Consider the following 20,636-nt stretch of genomic DNA (forward strand, 5'->3'; position numbering starts at 1 on the left):
AGTAAAATGAAACAATCTTACCGGAATCTACGCAGTGGAACAGGAACATGGCCCTTCAAGTGTGACGAGTAGTAGCAGTGCCTCCACTATGGACTTGAGAGAAGAAAGTAGGCAGTGAAGCTAAGTTCGACAAGGACGATGGCTTGTGGAGCTGTTAATATGAGTCAGGATAGTTTCGCAGAAAGACTCTCCCTGCATCTCCGGACTCTAACTTTTATCCAGGCCCTCACTGAGAGACTGATAAGATTTACTTAAAACTCCCGTCCCATGTCAAAGAGTACTACCCTCCATAAGAGACTATCACAAACTTCTGACACTTCTCTGCCAACCTCCTGGAACGAAAGGCAAAGAATGACTGGGGGATGAGGGGAGTGGGAGGAGTATTTAAGCTTTTGGCTGGGGTGTCTTTGCCGCCTCCTGGTGGCCAGATTCTTATTTCCCAAAAGTAATGAATGCAGCTGTGGACTCTTTCCATTTATGAAGAAAAACAGGGATGAGCCTGCACCTAAAATATATTGAGTGACCGGAGCACCAGTATCTCTTCAAGTGTGGCTGTATCACAAACACTTTTGCGTGTCACAATGTCTGTCATCCATACACTAGGACTGTATAGTTTGTCTGTGTCCTGTATAACGTGAAGCGCTCCCCTCTCAACTGCATAATCACTGTTTACCGCCTGTTGCATCTAATATGCATTACCAGACAGGGGATTTAGGTTAAGGAACTGGAAAGAGGCATGGGGGTGCCAGCTTCTACCAGCATTAAATATGCCAATACTCTATTGAGAATTATATGGCTATATTATCCCTGGCTCTCAATGAAAGCCAAATCCATGTTAAAAAACATAATATCTTCTTTACAGAGCACCTCTCTCTACCTACCTCCATGAAACAAGGCAAAGAACTACTGGAAGGGTAGGGGAAGGGATATTTAATGCTTTTCTTTTGGATGTCTTTGCTCCTCCTGCTGGCTAGGTCGAGTAATTCCCATAGGTTATGAATGTTCTTGTGGACTCTCACTGCCAAAAGAAGGAAAAAAGATTTTAAAAGTGGCCAAAAGTGCTATAAACTGTTAATATTAGGTGTAGTGTACAAATATATGTCCCCACACTATAGGAAGCATGTGAACATATTCATACCAATAGCCGGTGGGCTATAAAGGTGCAGATAACTTAACTCTCAGGACCTCCATCCACTGCGCTTACCTCAAATGCAGCAACTTCCAGTAGACAAACCCATCCTAGGCAGTGTTTATTGTCCATTAAACATTTTTTTAGCTTTATTTTGAAAGGTAATAGGACTATACACATGAGCTATAATAGTTTTGGAAATTAGGTTATTTATTGACACTAATCTGCCAACTGAAAAAACAGGTGCAGATTAGACCACTTAACTTTCTTTTGATAATAACTACTCGCATGTGAAGAATGACAACATTTTGTACACCACTTACTATGTAGAAGGATGGTTATTACACAGCACCTATTCCCTCTTTAATAGAATCAGTGGAGAAGGAAACATAATTTACCCCTCTAATTTGCTTCCTCAACTAAGCACCAGAATGGAAATGATGGAGAAAGGCACCTCTTTATAGTCTCTATCACCCCTCATAAAAACACAGAAAAGCTAGAGGGGAGATCATGAATCTTTTCATTGGTAGGCCAGTGTGTTAAAAATGACAATCATGTACTTTTACACTAATGGTGGAGTAGTGGTTTAAAAGGATACATACTATATACAAAATAAGTGCATCATGCCCCTTTAATTAGTAGTCTGCTTGCCAGAGAAATGCAATCATCTCTCTACTAGGTGACTTTGAGCTCTAAAAGGGACCTTAGAAACTTCATAAAAAGCACCACAATGGGGCAAGTGGCTTTTGATAGGAGAGAGACCCCTTCTTTTAAACCGTCACATTTGGGCCCCTTATTTGAAAGTAGCAATCCTACAAATGATTATACTATATTTATTAAAGGATAAAAAAAAAAACTTCTAAAAGTAAATACTTTGAGAAATCAGAGTTAAAGGGATATGAAACCCATCTTTTTCTTTCATGACTCAGATAAAGCATACATTTTTAAAACAGCTTTCCATTTTATTTCCATTATAAATTTGCTTCATTCTGTTTGTATCATTTATTGAAAGTGCAGTAATGCACCACTCGTAGCTAGCTGAACAGATTGGTAAGCCAACGATAAGATGTATATTTTTGCAGCCACCCATCAACAGCTAGCTTCCAGTTCCTGAGACTACCTATGTATACAGTGCCTTTCCAAATTATTAGACACATTGGTCAAAAAGGAAATTTATGCTTACCTGATAAATTGATTTCTTCTACGATACGACGAGTCCACTGATTCATTCTTTACTTGTGGGATATTATCCTCCTGCTAACAGGAAGTGGCAAAGAGCACCACAGCAGAGCTGTGTATATAGCTCCTCCCTTGACTCCACCCCCCAGTCATTCGACCGAAGGTATAGGAAGAAAAAGGAGAAACTAAAAGGTGCAGAGGTGACTGAAGTTTTAAACACAAAAATATAATCTGTCTTAAATTGACAGGGAGGGCTGTGGACTCGTCGTATCGTAGAAGAAATCAATTTATCAGGTAAGCATAAATTTCCTTTTCTTCTGCTAGATACGACGAGTCCACGGATTCATCCTTACTTGTGGGATACAATACCAAAGCTACATGACACGGATGAACGGGAGGGACAAGACAGATACCTAATCAAAAGGCACCACTGCTTGAAGAACTTTTCTCCCAAAAATAGCCTCAGAAGAAGCAAAAGTATAAAATTTGTACAATTTGTAAAAGGTATGAAAGGAGGACCAAGTTGCAGCCTTATAATCTGTTCAACAGAAGCATCGTTTTTAGAATGAGCTGTAATTATTTCAGGAGGCTGCTGTCCAGCAGTCTCGTATGCCAAACGGATGATGCTTTTCAGCCAAAAAGAGAGGTAGCCGTAGGTTTTTGACCCATACGCTTTCCAGAATAGACAACAAATAGAGAAGATGTTTGACGGAAATCCTTGGTCGCTTATAAGTAAAACTTCAAGGCACGAACCACGTCCAAGTTATGTAACAGACGCTCCTTCTTAGAAGAAGGACTAGGACATAGAGAAGGAACAACAATTTCCTGATTAATATTCTTATTTGAAACAACCTTAGGAAGGAATCCAGGTTTAGTGCGCAAAACCACCTTATCAGAATGGAATATAAGATAAGGCGAGTCGTATTGTAATGCAGAAAGCTCAGAAACTCTTCGAGCAGACGAGATAGCAAGTAAAAACAGAACTTTCCAAGATAGAAGTTTATTATCTATGGAATGCATGGGTTCAAACGGAACCCCTTGAAGAACATTTAGAACTAAATTCAAACTCCATGGCGGAGCAACAGGTTTAAACACAGGCTTGATTCTAACTAAAGCCTGACAAAACGACTGAACGTCTGGGACATCTGCCAGACGCTTGTGTAGTAAGATTGACAAAGCAGAAATCTGTTGCTTTAAGGAACTAGCTGATAATCCCTTCTCCAATCCTTCTTGTAGAAAGGACAAAATCCTAGGAATCCTGATCTTACTCCATGAGTAGCCTTTGGATTCGCACCAATAAAGATATTTACGCCATATCTTATGGTAAATTTTCCTAGTGACAGGCTTTCGAGCCTGAATCAAGGTATCTATGACCGACTCAGAGAATCCCCGCTTAGATAAAATCAAGCGTTCAATCTCCATGCAGTCAGTTGCAGAGAAATTAGATTTGGATGTTGGAACGGACCTTGAATGAGAAGGTCCTGTCTCAATGGCAGTTTCCAAGGTGGCAGAGATGACATTTCCACCAGATCTGCATACCAAGTCCTGCGTGGCCACGCAGGCGCTATCAAGATTAACGAAGCCCTCTCCTGTTTGATTCTTGCAATCAGATGAAGTAGGAGAGGAAAAGGAGGAAACACATAAGCCAGGTTGAACGACCAAGGTACTGCTAGAGCATCTATCAGTACTGCTTGAGGATCCCTTGATCTGGACCCGTAACAAAGAAGTTTGGCATTCTGACGAGATGCCATCAGATCCAATTCAGGTGTGCCCCATTGATGGATCAATGCCGCAAACACCTCCGGATGGAGCTCCCACTCCCCCGGATGAAAAGTCTGACGACTTAGAAAAAAGAGAGTCTCTGGTCTCTAGATCCAGATTTATCAGAGGAGATAAATCTGCATAATCCCCATTCCACTGTCTGAGCATGCACAGCTCACGTGGTCTGAGATGCAAGCGAGCAAACGGAACTATGTCCATTGCCGCTACCATTAACCCAATGACCTCCATACACTGTGCCAATGATGGCCGAGGAATGGAATGAAGTGCTCAGCAAGTAGTTAAGATCTTTGATTTTCTGACCTCCGGCAGAAACATTTTCATGTCTACCGAGTCTATCAGAGTTCCTAGGAATGGAACTCTTGTCAGAGGAACTAGTGAACTCTTTTTTTATGTTCACCTTACACCTGTGAGATCTTAGAAAAGTCAACACGATGTCCGTGTGAGATTTGGCTAGATGGTAAATTGACGCCTGAATCAAAATATCGTCCAGATAGGGCGCCACTGCTATGCCCCGCGGTATAAGAACCGCCAGAAGGGACCCTAGCACCTTTGTGAAGTTTCTGGGAGCTGTGGCCAACCCGAAAGGAAGGGCCACAAACTGGTAATGTTTGTCCAGGAAGGTGAACCTGAGGAACTGGTGATGATCTTTGTGGATAGGAATGTGAAGATACGCATCCTTCAAATCCACGGTGGTCATATATTGACCCTCCTGGATCATTGGTAAAATAGTTTGTATGGTCTCCATCTTGAACGATGGGACTCTGAAAAATTTGTTTAGACTTTTGAGATCTAAAATCTGTCTGAAGGTTCCCTCTTTTTTGGGAACCACGAACAGATTGGAGTAAAACCCCTGCCCTTGTTCTAATTTTGGAACTGGGCAGATTACACCCATGGTATATAGGTCTTCTACACAGCGTAAGAACGCCTCTCTTTTTGTCTGGTCTACAGACAAATGTGAAAGATGAAATCTCCCTCTTGGGAGCGAATCCTTGAATTCTAGACGATATCCCTGGGTCACAATTTCTAATGCCCAGGAATCCTGAACGTCTCTTGCCCAAGCCTGAGCGAAGAGAAAAAGTCTGCCCCTTACTAGATCCGGTCCCGGATCGGGGGCTGCCCCTTCATGCTGTCTTGGTAGCAGCATCGGGCTTCTTGGCCTGTTTACCTTTATTCCAGGTCTAGTTAGGTCTCCAGACTGACTTGGATTGAGCAAAGTTCCCCTACTGCTTGGAGGCGGATGAGGAAGTAGAGGGACCACCTTTAAAGTTTCGAAAGGAACGAAAATTATTCTGTTTGGTCCTCATTTTAACCGTCTTGTCCTGAGGAAGGGCATGACCTTTACCTCCAGTAATGTCAGAAATGATCTCCTTTAGTTCAGGCCCGAATAGGGTCTTACCCTTAAAGGGAATAGCTAAAAGCTTGGATTTAGATGACACATCAGCAGACCACGACTAAAGCCATAACGCTCTATGCGCTAAAATGGCAAAGCCTGCATTCTGTAATAAAAGAATTAGCTAGCTTGAGAGTCTTAATTCTATCCAAAATATCATCTAATGGGGTCTCAACCTTGAGAGACTCCTCTAGAGCCTCGAACCAAAAAGCTGCTTCAGTAGTTACTGGAACAATGCACGCTATAGGTTGTAGAAGAAAACCCTGATGAATAAACAATTTCCTTAGAAGCCCCTCTAATTTTTTATCCATAGGATCTTTGAAAGCACAACTGTCCTCAATAGGTATAGTTGTACGCTTAGCCAGGGTAGAAATAGCTCCCTCCACCTTAGGGACCGTCTGCCACGAATCCCGAATGGTGTCAGATATGGGAAACATTTTCTTAAAAGTAGGAGGGGGAGAGAACGGAATGCCTGGTCTATCCCATTCCTTAGTAACAATGTCCAAAATTCTTCTAGGGACTGGAAAAACATTAGTGTAAGTAGGGACCTCTAGATATTTATCCATTTTACACAGTTTCTCTGGCGGGATGTCACAATCATCCAGAGTCGCTAAAACCTCCCTGAGTAACAAGCAGAGGTGTTCAAGCTTAAACTTAAAGGCCGTCACATCTGAGTCTGTTTGAGGGAACATCTTTCCTGAATCAGAAAGCTCTCCCTCAGACAGCAATTCCCCCACCCCCAAATCAGAACACTGTGAGGGTACATCGGAGATGGCCAATAAAGCACCAGAGGGCTCAGCATTTACTCTAATACCTAGGGTGACAATATTGCCGCTTTAAAAAGGGACACTTATGAAAAATACATATGTTAGGGCTGTTTTCTGGGCTGTTTAAAGTAATGTTTTGTATAAAAAATTCTGACATATGTATTTTTCATATGTGTCCCTTTTTAAAGAGGCAATATGGTCATCCTACTAATACCTGACCTGCTGCGCTTACCCTGTAAACCTGGCAGTTTAGATAATACCTCTGTAAGGGTAGTAGACATAACTGCAGCCATATCTTGCAGGGTGAAAGAATTAGACACACTAGAAGTACTTGGCGTCGCTTGGGCGGGCATTAAAGGTTGTGACACTTGGGGAGAAGCAGATGGCATAACCTGATTCTCTTCTGACTGAGAATCATCCTGAGACATATTTTTATCAGCTAAAATATGTTCTTTGCAATGTAAGGCCCTTTCAGTACATGAGGGACACATTTGAAGTGGGGGTTCCACAGTGGCTTCTAAACACATGGAACATTGGCTTTCCTCAATGTCAGACATGTTAAACAGGCTAGTAATGACCACAAACAGGCTTGAAAACACTTTATTTAGTGAAAAAATAATCTGAAAAAACGGTACTGCGCCTTCTAAGAGAAAAAAAGCATACAATTTTTCCAAAACTGCTTCAAAATGACAAAATGATCTCAATTTTATTATATATGTATCCTAACTTGCCAGCTAAGATTGCACCACAAGAAAAGGATCACTTAACTCTTATTATAAAAACGTTAGACAAAATCAGATTAACCCTTCGATTAGGCCCAAACTTTCCTGAAGGGCCCACCGGAGCTGGAGCTTGCTGCTTGCATAGGGAATACAACGGCGCAACTGAGGCGCGAAAATAGGCCCTGCCCATCTACCTCAATGTTTCACAGCCTTGCAAAAGAACCGCTACAAACCGGTCTTAAAACCTAGCCATGTGGGTTCATATACCCAAGTCTAACTGAAGCCATGTGCACCCTCCATTGCCAATATAAAACATAATTTATGTAAGAACTTACCTGATAAATTCATTTCTTTCATATTAGCAAGAGTCCATGAGCTAGTGACGTATGGGATATACATTCCTACCAGGAGGGGCAAAGTTTCCCAAACCTCAAAATGCCTATAAAAACACCCCTCACCACACCCACAATTCAGTTTAACGAATAGCCAAGAAGTGGGGTGATAAAAAAGTGCGAAAGCATATAAAATAAGGAATTGGAATAATCGTGCTTTATACAAAATCATAACCACCACAAAAAAAGGGCGGGCCTCATGGACTTTCATGTAATTAGCAAGAGTCCATGAGCTAGTGACGTATGGGATAATGATTACCCAAGATGTGGATCTTTCCACACAAGAGTCACTAGAGAGGGAGGGATAAAATAAAGACAGCCAATTCCTGCTGAAAATAATCCACACCCAAAATAAAGTTTAACGAAAAACATAAGCAGAAGATTCAAACTGAAACCGCTGCCTGAAGTACTTTTCTACCAAAAACTGCTTCAGAAGAAGAAAATACATCAAAATGGTAGAATTTAGTAAAAGTATGCAAAGAGGACCAAGTTGCTGCTTTGCAAATCTGATCAACCGAAGCTTCATTCCTAAACGCCCAGGAAGTAGAAACTGACCTAGTAGAATGAGCTGTAATTCTCTGAGGCGGAGTTTTACCCGACTCAACATAGGCAAGATGAATTAAAGATTTCAACCAAGATGCCAAAGAAATGGCAGAAGCTTTCTGGCCTTTTCTAGAACCGGAAAAGATAACAAATAGACTAGAAGTCTTTCGGAAAGATTTAGTAGCTTCAACATAATATTTCAAAGCTCTAACAACATCCAAAGAATGCAACGATTTCTCCTTAGAATTCTTAGGATTAGGACATAATGAAGGAACCACAATTTCTCTACTAATGTTGTTGGAATTCACAACTTTAGGTAAAAATTCAAAAGAAGTTCGCAACACCGCCTTATCCTGATGAAAAATCAGAAAAGGAGACTCACAAGAAAGAGCAGATAATTCAGAAACTCTTCTGGCAGAAGAGATGGCCAAAAGGAACAAAACTTTCCAAGAAAGTAATTTAATGTCCAATGAATGCATAGGTTCAAACGGAGGAGCTTGAAGAGCCCCCAGAACCAAATTCAAACTCCAAGGAGGAGAAATTGACTTAATGACAGGTTTTATACGAACCAAAGCTTGTACAAAACAATGAATATCAGGAAGAATAGCAATCTTTCTGTGAAAAAGAACAGAAAGAGCAGAGATTTGTCCTTTCAAGGAACTTGCGGACAAACCTTTATCTAAACCATCCTGAAGAAACTGTAAAATTCTCGGAATTCTAAAAGAATGCCAAGAAAAATGATGAGAAATACACCAAGAAATATAAGTCTTCCAGACTCTATAATATATCTCTCTAGATACAGATTTACGAGCCTGTAACATAGTATTAATCACAGAGTCAGAGAAACCTCTTTGACGAAGAATCAAGCGTTCAATCTCCATACCTTTAAATTTAAGGATTTCAGATCCTGATGGAAAAAAGGACCTTGTGACAGAAGGTCTGGTCTTAACGGAAGAGTCCACGGTTGGCAAGAGGCCAACCGGACAAGATCCGCATACCAAAACCTGTGAGGCCATGCCGGAGCTACCAGCAGAACAAATGAGCAATCCTTCAGAATCTTGGAGATTACTCTTGGAAGAAGAACTAGAGGCGGAAAGATATAGGCAGGATGATACTTCCAAGGAAGTGATAATGCATCCACTGCCTCCGCCTGAGGATCCCGGGATCTGGACAGATACCTGGGAAGTTTCTTGTTTAGATGGGACACCATCAAATCTATTTCTGGAAGTTCCCACATTTGAACGATCTGAAGAAATACCTCTGGGTGAAGAGACCATTCGCCCGGATGCAACGTTTGGCGACTGAGATAATCCGCTTCCCAATTGTCTACACCTGGGATATGAACCGCAGAGATTAGACAGGAGCTGGATTCCGCCCAAACCAAAATTCGAGATACTTCTTTCATAGCCAGAGGACTGTGAGTTCCTCCTTGATGATTGATGTATGCCACAGTTGTGACATTGTCTGTCTGAAAACAAATGAACGATTCTCTCTTCAGAAGAGGCCAAAACTGAAGAGCTCTGAAAATTGCACGGAGTTCCAAAATATTGATCGGTAATCTCACCTCCTGAGATTCCCAAACTCCTTGTGCCGTCAGAGATCCCCACACAGCTCCCCAACCTGTGAGACTTGCATCTGTTGAAATTACAGTCCAGGTCGGAAGCACAAAAGAAGCCCCCTGAATTAAACGATGGTGATCTGTCCACCACGTTAGAGAGTGTCGAACAATCGGTTTTAAAGATATTAATTGAGATATCTTTGTGTAATCCTTGCACCATTGATTCAGCATACAAAGCTGAAGAGGTCGCATGTGAAAACGAGCAAAGGGGATCGCGTCCGATGCAGCAGTCATAAGACCTAGAATTTCCATGCATAAGGCTACCGAAGGGAATGATTGTGACTGAAGGTTTCGACAAGCTGCAATCAGTTTTAGACGTCTCTTGTCTGTTAAAGACAGAGTCATGGACACTGAATCTATCTGGAAACCCAGAAAGGTTACCCTTGTCTGAGGAATCAATGAACTTTTTGGTAAATTGATCCTCCAACCATGATCTTGAAGAAACAACACAAGTCGATTCGTATGAAATTCTGCTAAATATAAAGACTGAGCAAGTACCAAGATATCGTCCAAATAAGGAAATACCACAATACCCTGTTCTCTGATTACAGACAGAAGGGCACCGAGAACCTTTGTAAAAATTCTTGGAGCTGTAGCTAGGCCAAACGGCAGAGCCACAAACTGGTAATGCTTGTCCAGAAAAGAGAATCTCAGGAAACGATAATGATCTGGATGAATCGGAATATGCAGATATGCACCCTGTAAATCTATTGTGGACATATAATTCCCTTGCTGAACAAAAGGCAAGATAGTCCTTACAGTTACCATCTTGAACGTTGGTATCCTTACATAACGATTCAATATTTTTAGATCCAGAACTGGTCTGAAGGAATTCTCCTTCTTTGGTACAATGAAGAGATTTGAATAAAACCCCATCCCCTGTTCCTGAACTGGAACTGGCATAATTACTCCAGTCAACTCTAGATCTGAAACACAATTCAGAAATGCTTGAGCTTTTACTGGATTTACTGGGACACGGGAAAGAAAAAATCTCTTTGCAGGAGGTCTCATCTTGAAACCAATTCTGTACCCTTCTGAAACAATGTTCTGAATCCAAAGATTGAGAACAGAATTGATCCAAATTTCTTTGAAAAAACGTAACCTGCCCCCTACCAGCTGAGCTGGAATGAGGGCCGCACCTTCATGTGGACTTAGAAGCAGGCTTTGCCTTTCTGGCTGGCTTGGATTTATTCCAGATTGGAGATGGTTTCCAAACTGAAACTGCTCCTGAGGATGAAGGATCAGACTTTTGTTCTTTGTTGAAACGAAAGGAACGAAAACGATTATTAGCCCTGTTTTTACCCTTAGATTTTTTATCCTGTGGTAAAAAAGTTCCTTTCCCACCAGTAACAGTTGAAATAATAGAATCCAACTGAGAACCAAATAATTTGTTACCCTGGAAAGAAATGGAAAGTAGAGTTGATTTAGAAGCCATATCAGCATTCCAAGTCTTAAGCCATAAAGTTCTTCTAGCTAAAATAGCTAGAGACATAAACCTGACATCAACTCTGATAATATCAAAGATGGCATCACAGATAAAATTATTAGCATGCTGAAGAAGAATAATAATATCATGAGAATCATGATGTGTTACTTGTTGCGCTAAAGTTTCCAACCAAAAGGTTGAAGCTGCAGCAACATCAGCCAAAGATATAGCAGGTCTAAGAAGATTACCTGAACACAGATGAGCTTTTCTTAGAAAGGATTCAATTTTCCTATCTAAAGGATCCTTAAACGAAGTACCATCTGACGTAGGAATAGTAGTACGTTTAGCAAGGGTAGAAATAGCCCCATCAACTTTAGGGATTTTGTCCCAAAATTCTAATCTGTCAGACGGCACAGGATATAATTGCTTAAAACGTTTAGAAGGAGTAAATGAATTACCCAATTTATCCCATTCTTTGGAAATTACTGCAGAAATAGCATTAGGAACAGGAAAAACTTCTGGAATAACCACAGGAGATTTAAATACCTTATCCAAACGTTTAGAATTAGGATCAAGAGGACCAGAATCCTCTATTTCTAAAGCAATTAGAACTTCTTTAAGTAAAGAACGAATAAATTCCATTTTAAATAAATATGAAGATTTATCAGCATCAACCTCTGAGACAGAATCCTCTGAACCAGAAGAGTCATCAGAATCAGAATGATGATGTTCATTTAAAAATTCATCTGTAGGGAGAGAAGTTTTAAAAGATTTTTTACGTTTACTAGAAGGAGAAATAACAGACATAGCCTTCTTTATGGATTCAGAAACAAAATCTCTTATGTTATCAGGAACATTCTGCACCTTAGATGTTGAAGGAACTGCAACAGGCAATGGTACTTTACTAAAGGAAATATTATCTGCATTAACAAGTTTGTCATGACAATCAATACAAACAACAGCTGGAGGAATAGCTACCAAAAGTTTACAGCAGATACACTTAGCTTTGGTAGATCCAGCACTAGACAGCGATTTTCCTGTAGTATCTTCTGACTCAGATGCAACGTGAGACATCTTGCAATATGTAAGAGAAAAAACAACATATAAAGCAAAATTGATCAAATTCCTTAAATGACAGTTTCAGGAATGGGAAAAAATGCCAAAGAACAAGCTTCTAGCAACCAGAAGCAATGAAAAATGAGACTTAAATAATGTGGAGACAAAAGCGACGCCCAGATTTTTTAGCGCCAAATAAGACGCCCACATTATTTGGCGCCTAAATGCTTTTGGCGCCAAAAATGACGCCACATCCGGAACACCGACATTTTTGGCGCAAAATAACGTCAAAAAATGACGCAACTTCCGGCGACACGTATGACGCCGGAAACGGAAAAGAATTTTTGCGCCAAAAAAGTCCGCGCCAAGAATGACGCAATAAAATGAAGCATTTTCAGCCCCCGCGAGCCTAACAGCCCACAGGGAAAAAGAGTCAAATTTTTTGAAGGTAAGAAAAAATGATTAAATCAAATGCATTATCCCAAATATGAAACTGACTGTCTGAAAAATAAGGAAAGTTGAACATTCTGAGTCAAGGCAAATAAATGTTTGAATACATATATTTAGAACTTTATAAACAAAGTGCCCAACCATAGCTTAGAGTGTCACAGAAAATAAGATTTACTTACCCCAGGACACTCATCTACATGTTTGTAGAAAGCCAAACCAGTACTGAAACGAGAATCAGCAGAGGTAATGGTATATATAAGAGTATATCGTCGATCTGAAAAGGGAGGTAAGAGATGAATCTCTACGACCGATAACAGAGAACCTATGAAATAGACCCCGTAGAAGGAGATCACTGCATTCAAATAGGCAATACTCTCCTCACATCCCTCTGACATTCACTGCACGCTGAGAGGAAAACCGGGCTCCAACTTGCTGCGGAGCGCATATCAATGTAGAATCTAGCACAAACTTACTTCACCACCTCCATCGGAGGCAAAGTTTGTAAAAACTGAATTGTGGGTGTGGTGAGGGGTGTATTTATAGGCATTTTGAGGTTTGGGAAACTTTGCCCCTCCTGGTAGGAATGTATATCCCATACGTCACTAGCTCATGGACTCTTGCTAATTACATGAAAGAAATGAAAACGTTAATTTACCTCCCAACATATAATCGTTTGCCCACAAACATCATGTTATCAGTGTCAACCATTTTTTACAGCCCAATATACAGGTCCAGTAATACCCCTCTCTATACATTAGGATTACTGTTTACCTTTCCCTCATGGGGATACTGTCAGCCAATTCTGAAATAACACAGTCTCTCCAGAAAAAAATGACTGAACATACCTCAATGCTTGTAGCATGAAAAACGTTCCTCACACTGAAGTTTCTTAAGTACTCCTCAGCCATTCTGTGGGAACTACTCTGGATCTTAGTAACAACTGCTAAGATCATCAGTCTCCAGGTAGAAATCCTTATCCATCTGCTGCATGGGGAAAAATAGCACTCACCGGTACCATTTAAAATAAAAAAGTCTTGCTTGCAGAAAATAAAAACTAACATTTTATCACCTCTTTCACTTTACCCTTCCTATTACTTAGTATAGGCAAAGAGAATGACTGGGGGGTGGAGTCAAGGGAGGAGCTATATAGACAGCTCTGCTGTGGTGCTCTTTGCCACTTCCTGTTAGCAGGAGGATATCCCACAAGTAAAAGATGAATCTGTAGACTCGTCGTATCTAGTAGAAGAAAATTTAAATTTTGATATTAATTTCATATTTATTCCTAATAGTGTTGATTATTTTTTTAGTTTTGTAACCATTTCTTATTCCATGTTTTATTGACAATACATTTTTATGTGAACTTTGATGTTATAGTATGATAATATTTGGTAAAATAACAAACTAATATTTTTTTTATAGATGGGTAAACAAAGTTACTGTTCGTTAAAGAAAGTCTGTCTAATTGTCAGCCTGTTGAAGTAAAAAAACATGTTGCAGAACAGGATTGCTGAAATTTTATGTGTATTACGTAGTTCTGAAAAGAATATTAAGTAAATAATGGATTGTGGGGACGGTTTTCGAGTTTCAGCTAATCATCGCTGAACAGTTCTCTCAAATACATTGAAGATTGCATCCTGAATGTGTTTAATCAAGATGTTGCACCAAACAAATCATACTGCAATTTGAACAAACGCGTATAGTTCAAAATCAATATGAACCCAGAGTGCTAAATAGATGTATCCTTGATGGGGTTTTTCCCCCCATCATTTTCAGTTTGCAATTTTCTTAAATATACATAGCACCTTTGACCTTTGACTAGTAACCAAGGTTTAATATTGGGGGATTATAAGGTTCAAATAAATACCAAGGTAGTGCTCTTGGTATTTTCTTCCTTTTCAAGTGTTTATTCAAGACTCAGAGGCATTTTCCAATTTTGAGTGCAGATATCTTGAATTCTTCTGTCAGTTCTTGGTGTAGTAACACGATGTCGAAGGCAAGTGCACTTCCGTTATGCAAATTATTCCCACAATCCATTTTTTACTACTATTCTTTGTAGACGCGATATACCTACAATGTTAGCAGTCTTGTACCGTGTCATGTTTTTTGCCTTCAACAGGCTGACAATTTGACCGACATTTTGTTTACCCATCTGTAAAAACATATACATTTGTTAGTTTACCAAATATTTAGTACTATTGCATCAAATCATCAGATATTGCCAATATAAAAAGAAATTGTTACAAAAAAAAAACAAAAAAAAATCAACACTATTAAGAATATGAAAATTACGATTTTTGACCAATGGGTCTAATAATTTTGCAAAGTATTGTACTTTTCAATAAAGGATACCAAGAGAACAAAGTGAATTAGATAATGGAAGTAAATTGGAAAGGTGTTAAAAATCATATGCTCTATCTGAATTATGAAAGAAAATGTTAGGGTTTCATGTCACTTTAAATAAGGTATCATTAAAAATGTTACAAAATAAATGTAGCAGCCATTTATGAATAAACCTTCTTCATTAATAACACCATAAACAGCAGCTTACCTAGCAAATACCCTGTCTTTGTTTGCTTTTTCCTTTCCATATTGCACAGACTGGACCTCAGTCCTTCCACTAAAAAAAACCAAAAAAGAACAATTAAAATAGGGATAAATAACTACTATTAATAAAACAGCCAAATGTTGCCTCTTTGTAATTTAACACTTTTTAATGCCCAGGAAAATATTTAAAATCTATCGTGCGAAAAAAAAAAGGCAAAAAAAGACTGGAGAGAGACTGTTAAAATGTAATGAGACACAGCCAACCAGAAGTACACGTTAAAATAGTTAATGATAGAGAAAACATCTTTTGCTCAGTGAGCACCTTCTGCGTCATTCAACAAACACCTACACTAAAAAAAAACACAATTTATGCTTACCTGATAAATTTATTTCTCTAGTAGTGTATCCAGTCCACAGATCATCCATTACTTATGGGATATTCTCACTCCCAACAGGAAGTTGCAAGAGGACCCACAGCAAAGCTGTAATATAGCTCCTCCCCTCACTACCATATCTAGTCATTCGACCGAAAACAAGCAGAGAAAGGAGAAACCATAGGGTGCAGTGGTGACTGTAGTTTAAATGTAAAAATAACCTGCCTTAAAATGACAGGGCGGGCCGTGGACTGGATACACCACTAGAGAAATAAATTTATCAGGTAAGCATAAATTGTGTTTTCTCTAGTAAGGTGTATCCAGTCCACTGATCATCCATTACTTATGGGATACCAATACCAAAGCTAAAGTACACGGATGAAGGGAGGGACAAGGCAGGAACTTAAACGGAATGTACCACTGCCTGTAAAACCTTTCTCCCAAAAATAGCCTCAGAAGAAGCAAAAGTATCAAATTTGTAGAATTTTGAAAAAGTATGAAGCGAAGACCAAGTCGCCGCCTTGCAAATCTGTTCAACAGAAGCCTCATTTTTAAAGGCCCAAGTGGAAGCCACAGCTCTAGTAGAATGAGCTGTAATCCTTTCAGGGGGCTGCTGTCCAGCAGTCTCATAGGCTAAGCGTATTATGCTTCTTAGCCAAAAAGAAAGAGGTTGCCGAAGCCTTTTGACCTCTCCTCTGTCCAGAGTAAACAACAAACAAAGCAGATGTTTGTCGAAAATCTTTAGTAGCTTGTAAGTAAAACTTTAAGGCACGAACCACATCCAGATTGTGTAATAAACATTCCTTCTTTGAAGAAGGATTGGGACACAAGGATGGAACAACAATCTCTTGATTGATATTCCTGTTAGATACCACCTTAGGTAAAAACCCAGGCTTGGTACGTAGAACTACCTTATCAGAAGGAAAGATCAGATAAGGAGAATCACATTGTAAGGCAGATAGCTCAGACACTCTACGAGCCGAAGAAAAAAGGACTTTCCAAGATAAAAGCTTTATATCTATGGAATGAAGAGGTTCAAACGGAACTCCTTGAAGAACCTTAAGAACCAAATTTAAGCTCCATGGTGGAGCAACAGGTTTGAACACAGGCTTGATTCTGACTAAAGCCTGACAAAATGCCTGAACGTCTGGAATATCTGCCAGACGCTTGTGCAAAAGAATAGACAGAGCAGAAGTCTGTCCCTTTAAGGAACTAGCTGACAAACCCTTTTCCAAACCTTCTTGGAGAAAAGATAATATCCTGGGAATCCTGACCTTACTCCATGAGTAACCCTTGGATTCGCACCAATAAAGATATTTACGCCATATCTTATGGTAAATTCTCCTAGTGACAGGCTTTCGTGCCTGTATTAAGGTATCAATGACTGACTCGGAGAAGCCACGCTTTGATCAAGCGTTCAATCTCCATGCAGTCAGTCTCAGAGAAATTAGATGTGGATGGAGGAAAGGACCCTGAAGTAGAAGGTCCTGTCTCAGAGGCAGAGTCCATGGTGGCAATGATGACATGCCCACTAGATCTGCATACCAGGTCCTGCGTGGCCACGCAGGCGCTATTAGAATCACCAATGCTCTCTCCTGCTTGATCTTGGCAATCAGACGAGGGAGCAGAGGAAACGGTGGAAACACATAAGCCAGGTTGAAAGATCAGGGCGCTGCTAGAGCGTCTATCAGCGTCGCCCTGGGGTCCCTGGACCTGGATCCGTAACAAGGAAGCTTGGCGTTCTGTCGAGACGCCATGAGATCCAGTTCTGGTTTGCCCCAGCGATGAATCACTTGTGCAAACACCTCCGGATGGAGTTTCCCCTCCCCCGGATGAAAAGTCTGTTGACTTAGAAAATCCGCCTCCCAGTTCTCTACACCTGGGATATGAATAGCTGATAGATGGCAAGAGTGTATCTCTGCCCAATGAATTATCCTTGAGACTTCTAACATCGCTTGGGAACTTCTTGTTCCCCCTTGATGGTTGATGTAAGCCACAGTCGTGATGTTGTCCGACTGAAATCTGATGTACCTCAGAGTTGCCAACTGAGGCCAAGCCTGAAGAGCATTGAATATCGCTCTTAGCTCCAGAATATTTATTGGAAGGAGAGCCTTCAGGGAGTTCCAGACTGCACCCCAACCTAGAAGGCTGGCATCTGTTGTTACAATTGTCCAATCTGGCCTGCGAAAGGTCATACCTTTGGACAGATGGACCCGAGATAAATTTTCATTTCTACAGAATCTATCAGAGTCCCTAGAAAGGAAACTATTGTGAGTGGGGATAGAGAACTCTTTTCCTCGTTCACTTTCCACCCATGCGACCTCAGAAATGCCAGTACTATGTCTGTATGAGACCTGGCAATTTGGAAGTTTGACGCCTGTATCAGGATGTCGTCTAAATAAGGGGCTACTGCTATGCCCCGCGGCCTTAGAACCGCCAGAAGGGACCCTAGAACCTTCGTGAAGATTCTTGGGGCTGTAGCTAATCCAAAGGGAAGAGCTACAAACTGGTAATGCCTGTCTAGAAAGGCAAACCTGAGAAACTGATGATGATCTTTGTGTATCGGAATGTGAAGGTAAGCATCCTTTAGATCCATTGTAGTCATATATTGACCCTCCTGGATCATAGGTAGGATGGTACGAATAGTTTCCATCTTGAATGATGGAACTCTGAGGAATTTGTTTAAGATCTTTAGATCCAGAATTGGTCTGAATGTTCCCTCTTTCTTGGGAACCACAAACAGATTTGAGTAAAAACCCTGTCCCTGTTCCTCTTTTGGAACTGGATGGATCACTCCCATAACTAGAAGGTCTCTTACACAGTGTAAGAGTGCCTCTCTCTTTATCTGGTTTGCAGATAATTGTGAAAGGTGAAATCTCCCTATGGGGGGAGAAGCTTTGAAGTCCAGAAGATACCCCTGGGATATAATTTCCAACGCCCAGGTATCCTGAACATCTCTTGCCCACGCCTGGGCAAAGAGTGAAAGTCTGCCCCCCACTAGATCCGTTACTGGACAGGGGGCCGTTCCTTCATGCTGTCTTAGAGGCAGCAGCAGGTTTTTTAGCCTGCTTACCTTTGTTCCAGGTCTGGTTTGGCCTCCAGACCGCTTTGGACTGAGCAACAGTTCCCTCTTGTCTTGCATTAGAGGAGGTTGATGCTGCACTTGCCTTGAAGTTTCGAAAGGCACGAAAATTAGACTGTTTGGCCCTGCATTTGGACCTGTCCTGAGGAAGGGCATGACCTTTACCCCCAGTGATATCAGCAATAATCTCCTTCAAACCAGGCCTGAATAAGGTCTGCCCCTTGAAGGGAATGTTAAGCAGCTTAGATTTTGAAGTCACGTCAGCGGACCATGATTTAAGCCATAGCGCTCTGCGCGCCTGTATAGCAAAACCAGAATTCTTAGCCGTTAGTTTAGTTAAATGAACAATGGCATCAGAGACAAAAGAATTGGCTAGCTTAAGTGCCCTAAGTTTGCCAAGTATGTCATCCAATGGAGTCGCTACCTGTAAGGCCTCTTCCAGAGACTCAAACCAGAACGCCACAGCAGCAGTGACAGGGGCAATGCATGCAAGGGGCTGTAGGATAAAACCTTGTTGACAAAATATTTTCTTAAGGTAACCTTCTAATTTTTTATCCATTGGATCTGAAAAAGCACAACTGTCCTCGACAGGGATAGTAGTACGCTTTGCTAAAGTAGAAACTGCTCCCTCCACCTTAGGGACTGTCTGCCATAAGTCCCGTGTGGTGGCGTCTATCGGAAACATTTTTCTAAAAATAAGAGGGGGATAGAACGGCACACCTGGTCTATCCCATTCCTTATTAATAATTTCTGTAAACCTTTTAGGTATTGGAAAAACATCAGTACACACCGGCACTGCATAGTATTTATCCAGTCTACACAATTTCTCTGGCACTGCAATTGTGTCACAGTCATTCAGAGCATCTAAAACCTCTAAGTAATACGCAGAGGTGTTCAAGCTTAAATTTAAATGTAGAAATATCAGAATCAGGGATTCTCCCTGAATCAGAAACATCACCCACAGACTGAAGTTCTCCTTCTTCAGCTTCAGCATATTGTGAGGCAGTATCAGACATGGTTCTTAAAGCGTCAGTATGCTCTGTATTTAGTCTAACTCCAGAGTTATCTCGCTTTCCTCTAAATTCAGGTAGTCTGGCTAATACCGCTGACAGTGTATTATCCATGACTGCCGCCATGTCTTGTAAAGTAAACGCTATGGGTGCCCTTGATGTACTTGGCGCCATTTCAGCGTGAGTCCCTTGAGCGGGAGTCAAAGAATCTGACACGTGGGGAGAGTTAGTCGGCATAACTTCCCCCTCGTTAGATTCCTCTGGTGATAAATTTTTTAAAGACATAATATGATCTTTATTGCTTAGAGTGAAATCAGTACAATTGGTACACATTCTAAGAGGGGGTTCCACCATGGCCTTTAAACATAATGAACAAGGAGTTTCCTCTATGTCAGACATGTTTATAGACTAGCAAGCTTGGGAAACACTTTAATTCAAGTTAACAAGCAATATAAAAAAACGGTACTGTGCCTTTAAGGGAAACAAATTTTCTCAAAATTTGAAAAACAATGAAAAAAGGCAGTTACACAAACAAAATTTTTACAGTGTATGTAATAGGCTAACAGAGCATTGCACCCACTTGCAAATGGATGATTAACCCCTTAGTTCAAAAAATGGATAAAAAAAAACGACAGACGTTTTTTAACAGTCCCAGCAAAGTGCCATAGCTTTACTGTAGCTCCTACCTTCCCCAATAAACGATTTTAGGCTCTTTAGAGATGTCCTGTAGCATTCAGGGGACTCCTGAGGAAAACTGGATGTCTCAGTCTGTAATTTTAACTGCGCAAAAAAGCGCTAAAATAGGCCCCTCCAACTCATATTACAACAGTGGAAAGCCTCAGGAAACTGTTTCTAGGCAAAAATACAGCCAGCCATGTGGAAAAAATTAGGCCCCAATAAGTTTTATCACCAAGCATATATAAAAAACGATTAAACATGCCAGCAAACGTTTTATAAAGCATATCTATAAGGGTATTACCCCTGAGAGTAAGCATGATACCAGTCGTTATTAAATCACTGTATTCAGGCTTAACTTACATTTATCAGGATTCAGCAGCATTTTCTAGCATTTCCAATCCTAGAAAAAATCATAACTGCACATACCTGATAGCAGAATAAACTGCACGCCATTCTCCCTCTGAAGTTACCTCACTCCTCAGACATGTGTGAGA

At 40.6% G+C, this 20,636-nt stretch overlaps 1 protein-coding gene across 1 annotated transcript in view; it reads right to left on the bottom strand.

The window, feature by feature from the left end:
* PTPN4 (protein tyrosine phosphatase non-receptor type 4) overlaps positions 1-20,636 on the bottom strand; it is a gene marked incomplete in the record, with an annotated part of 1,345,721 nt that overhangs the window by 565,372 nt on the left and 759,713 nt on the right. The window contains 1 exon segment of the mRNA XM_053698088.1: positions 15,003-15,071. Coding sequence (XP_053554063.1) covers positions 15,003-15,071 — 69 coding nt within the window.

The sequence above is a fragment of the Bombina bombina genome, chromosome 1, assembly GCF_027579735.1.
Source record: "Bombina bombina isolate aBomBom1 chromosome 1, aBomBom1.pri, whole genome shotgun sequence".
NCBI lineage: Eukaryota > Metazoa > Chordata > Amphibia > Anura > Bombinatoridae > Bombina > Bombina bombina.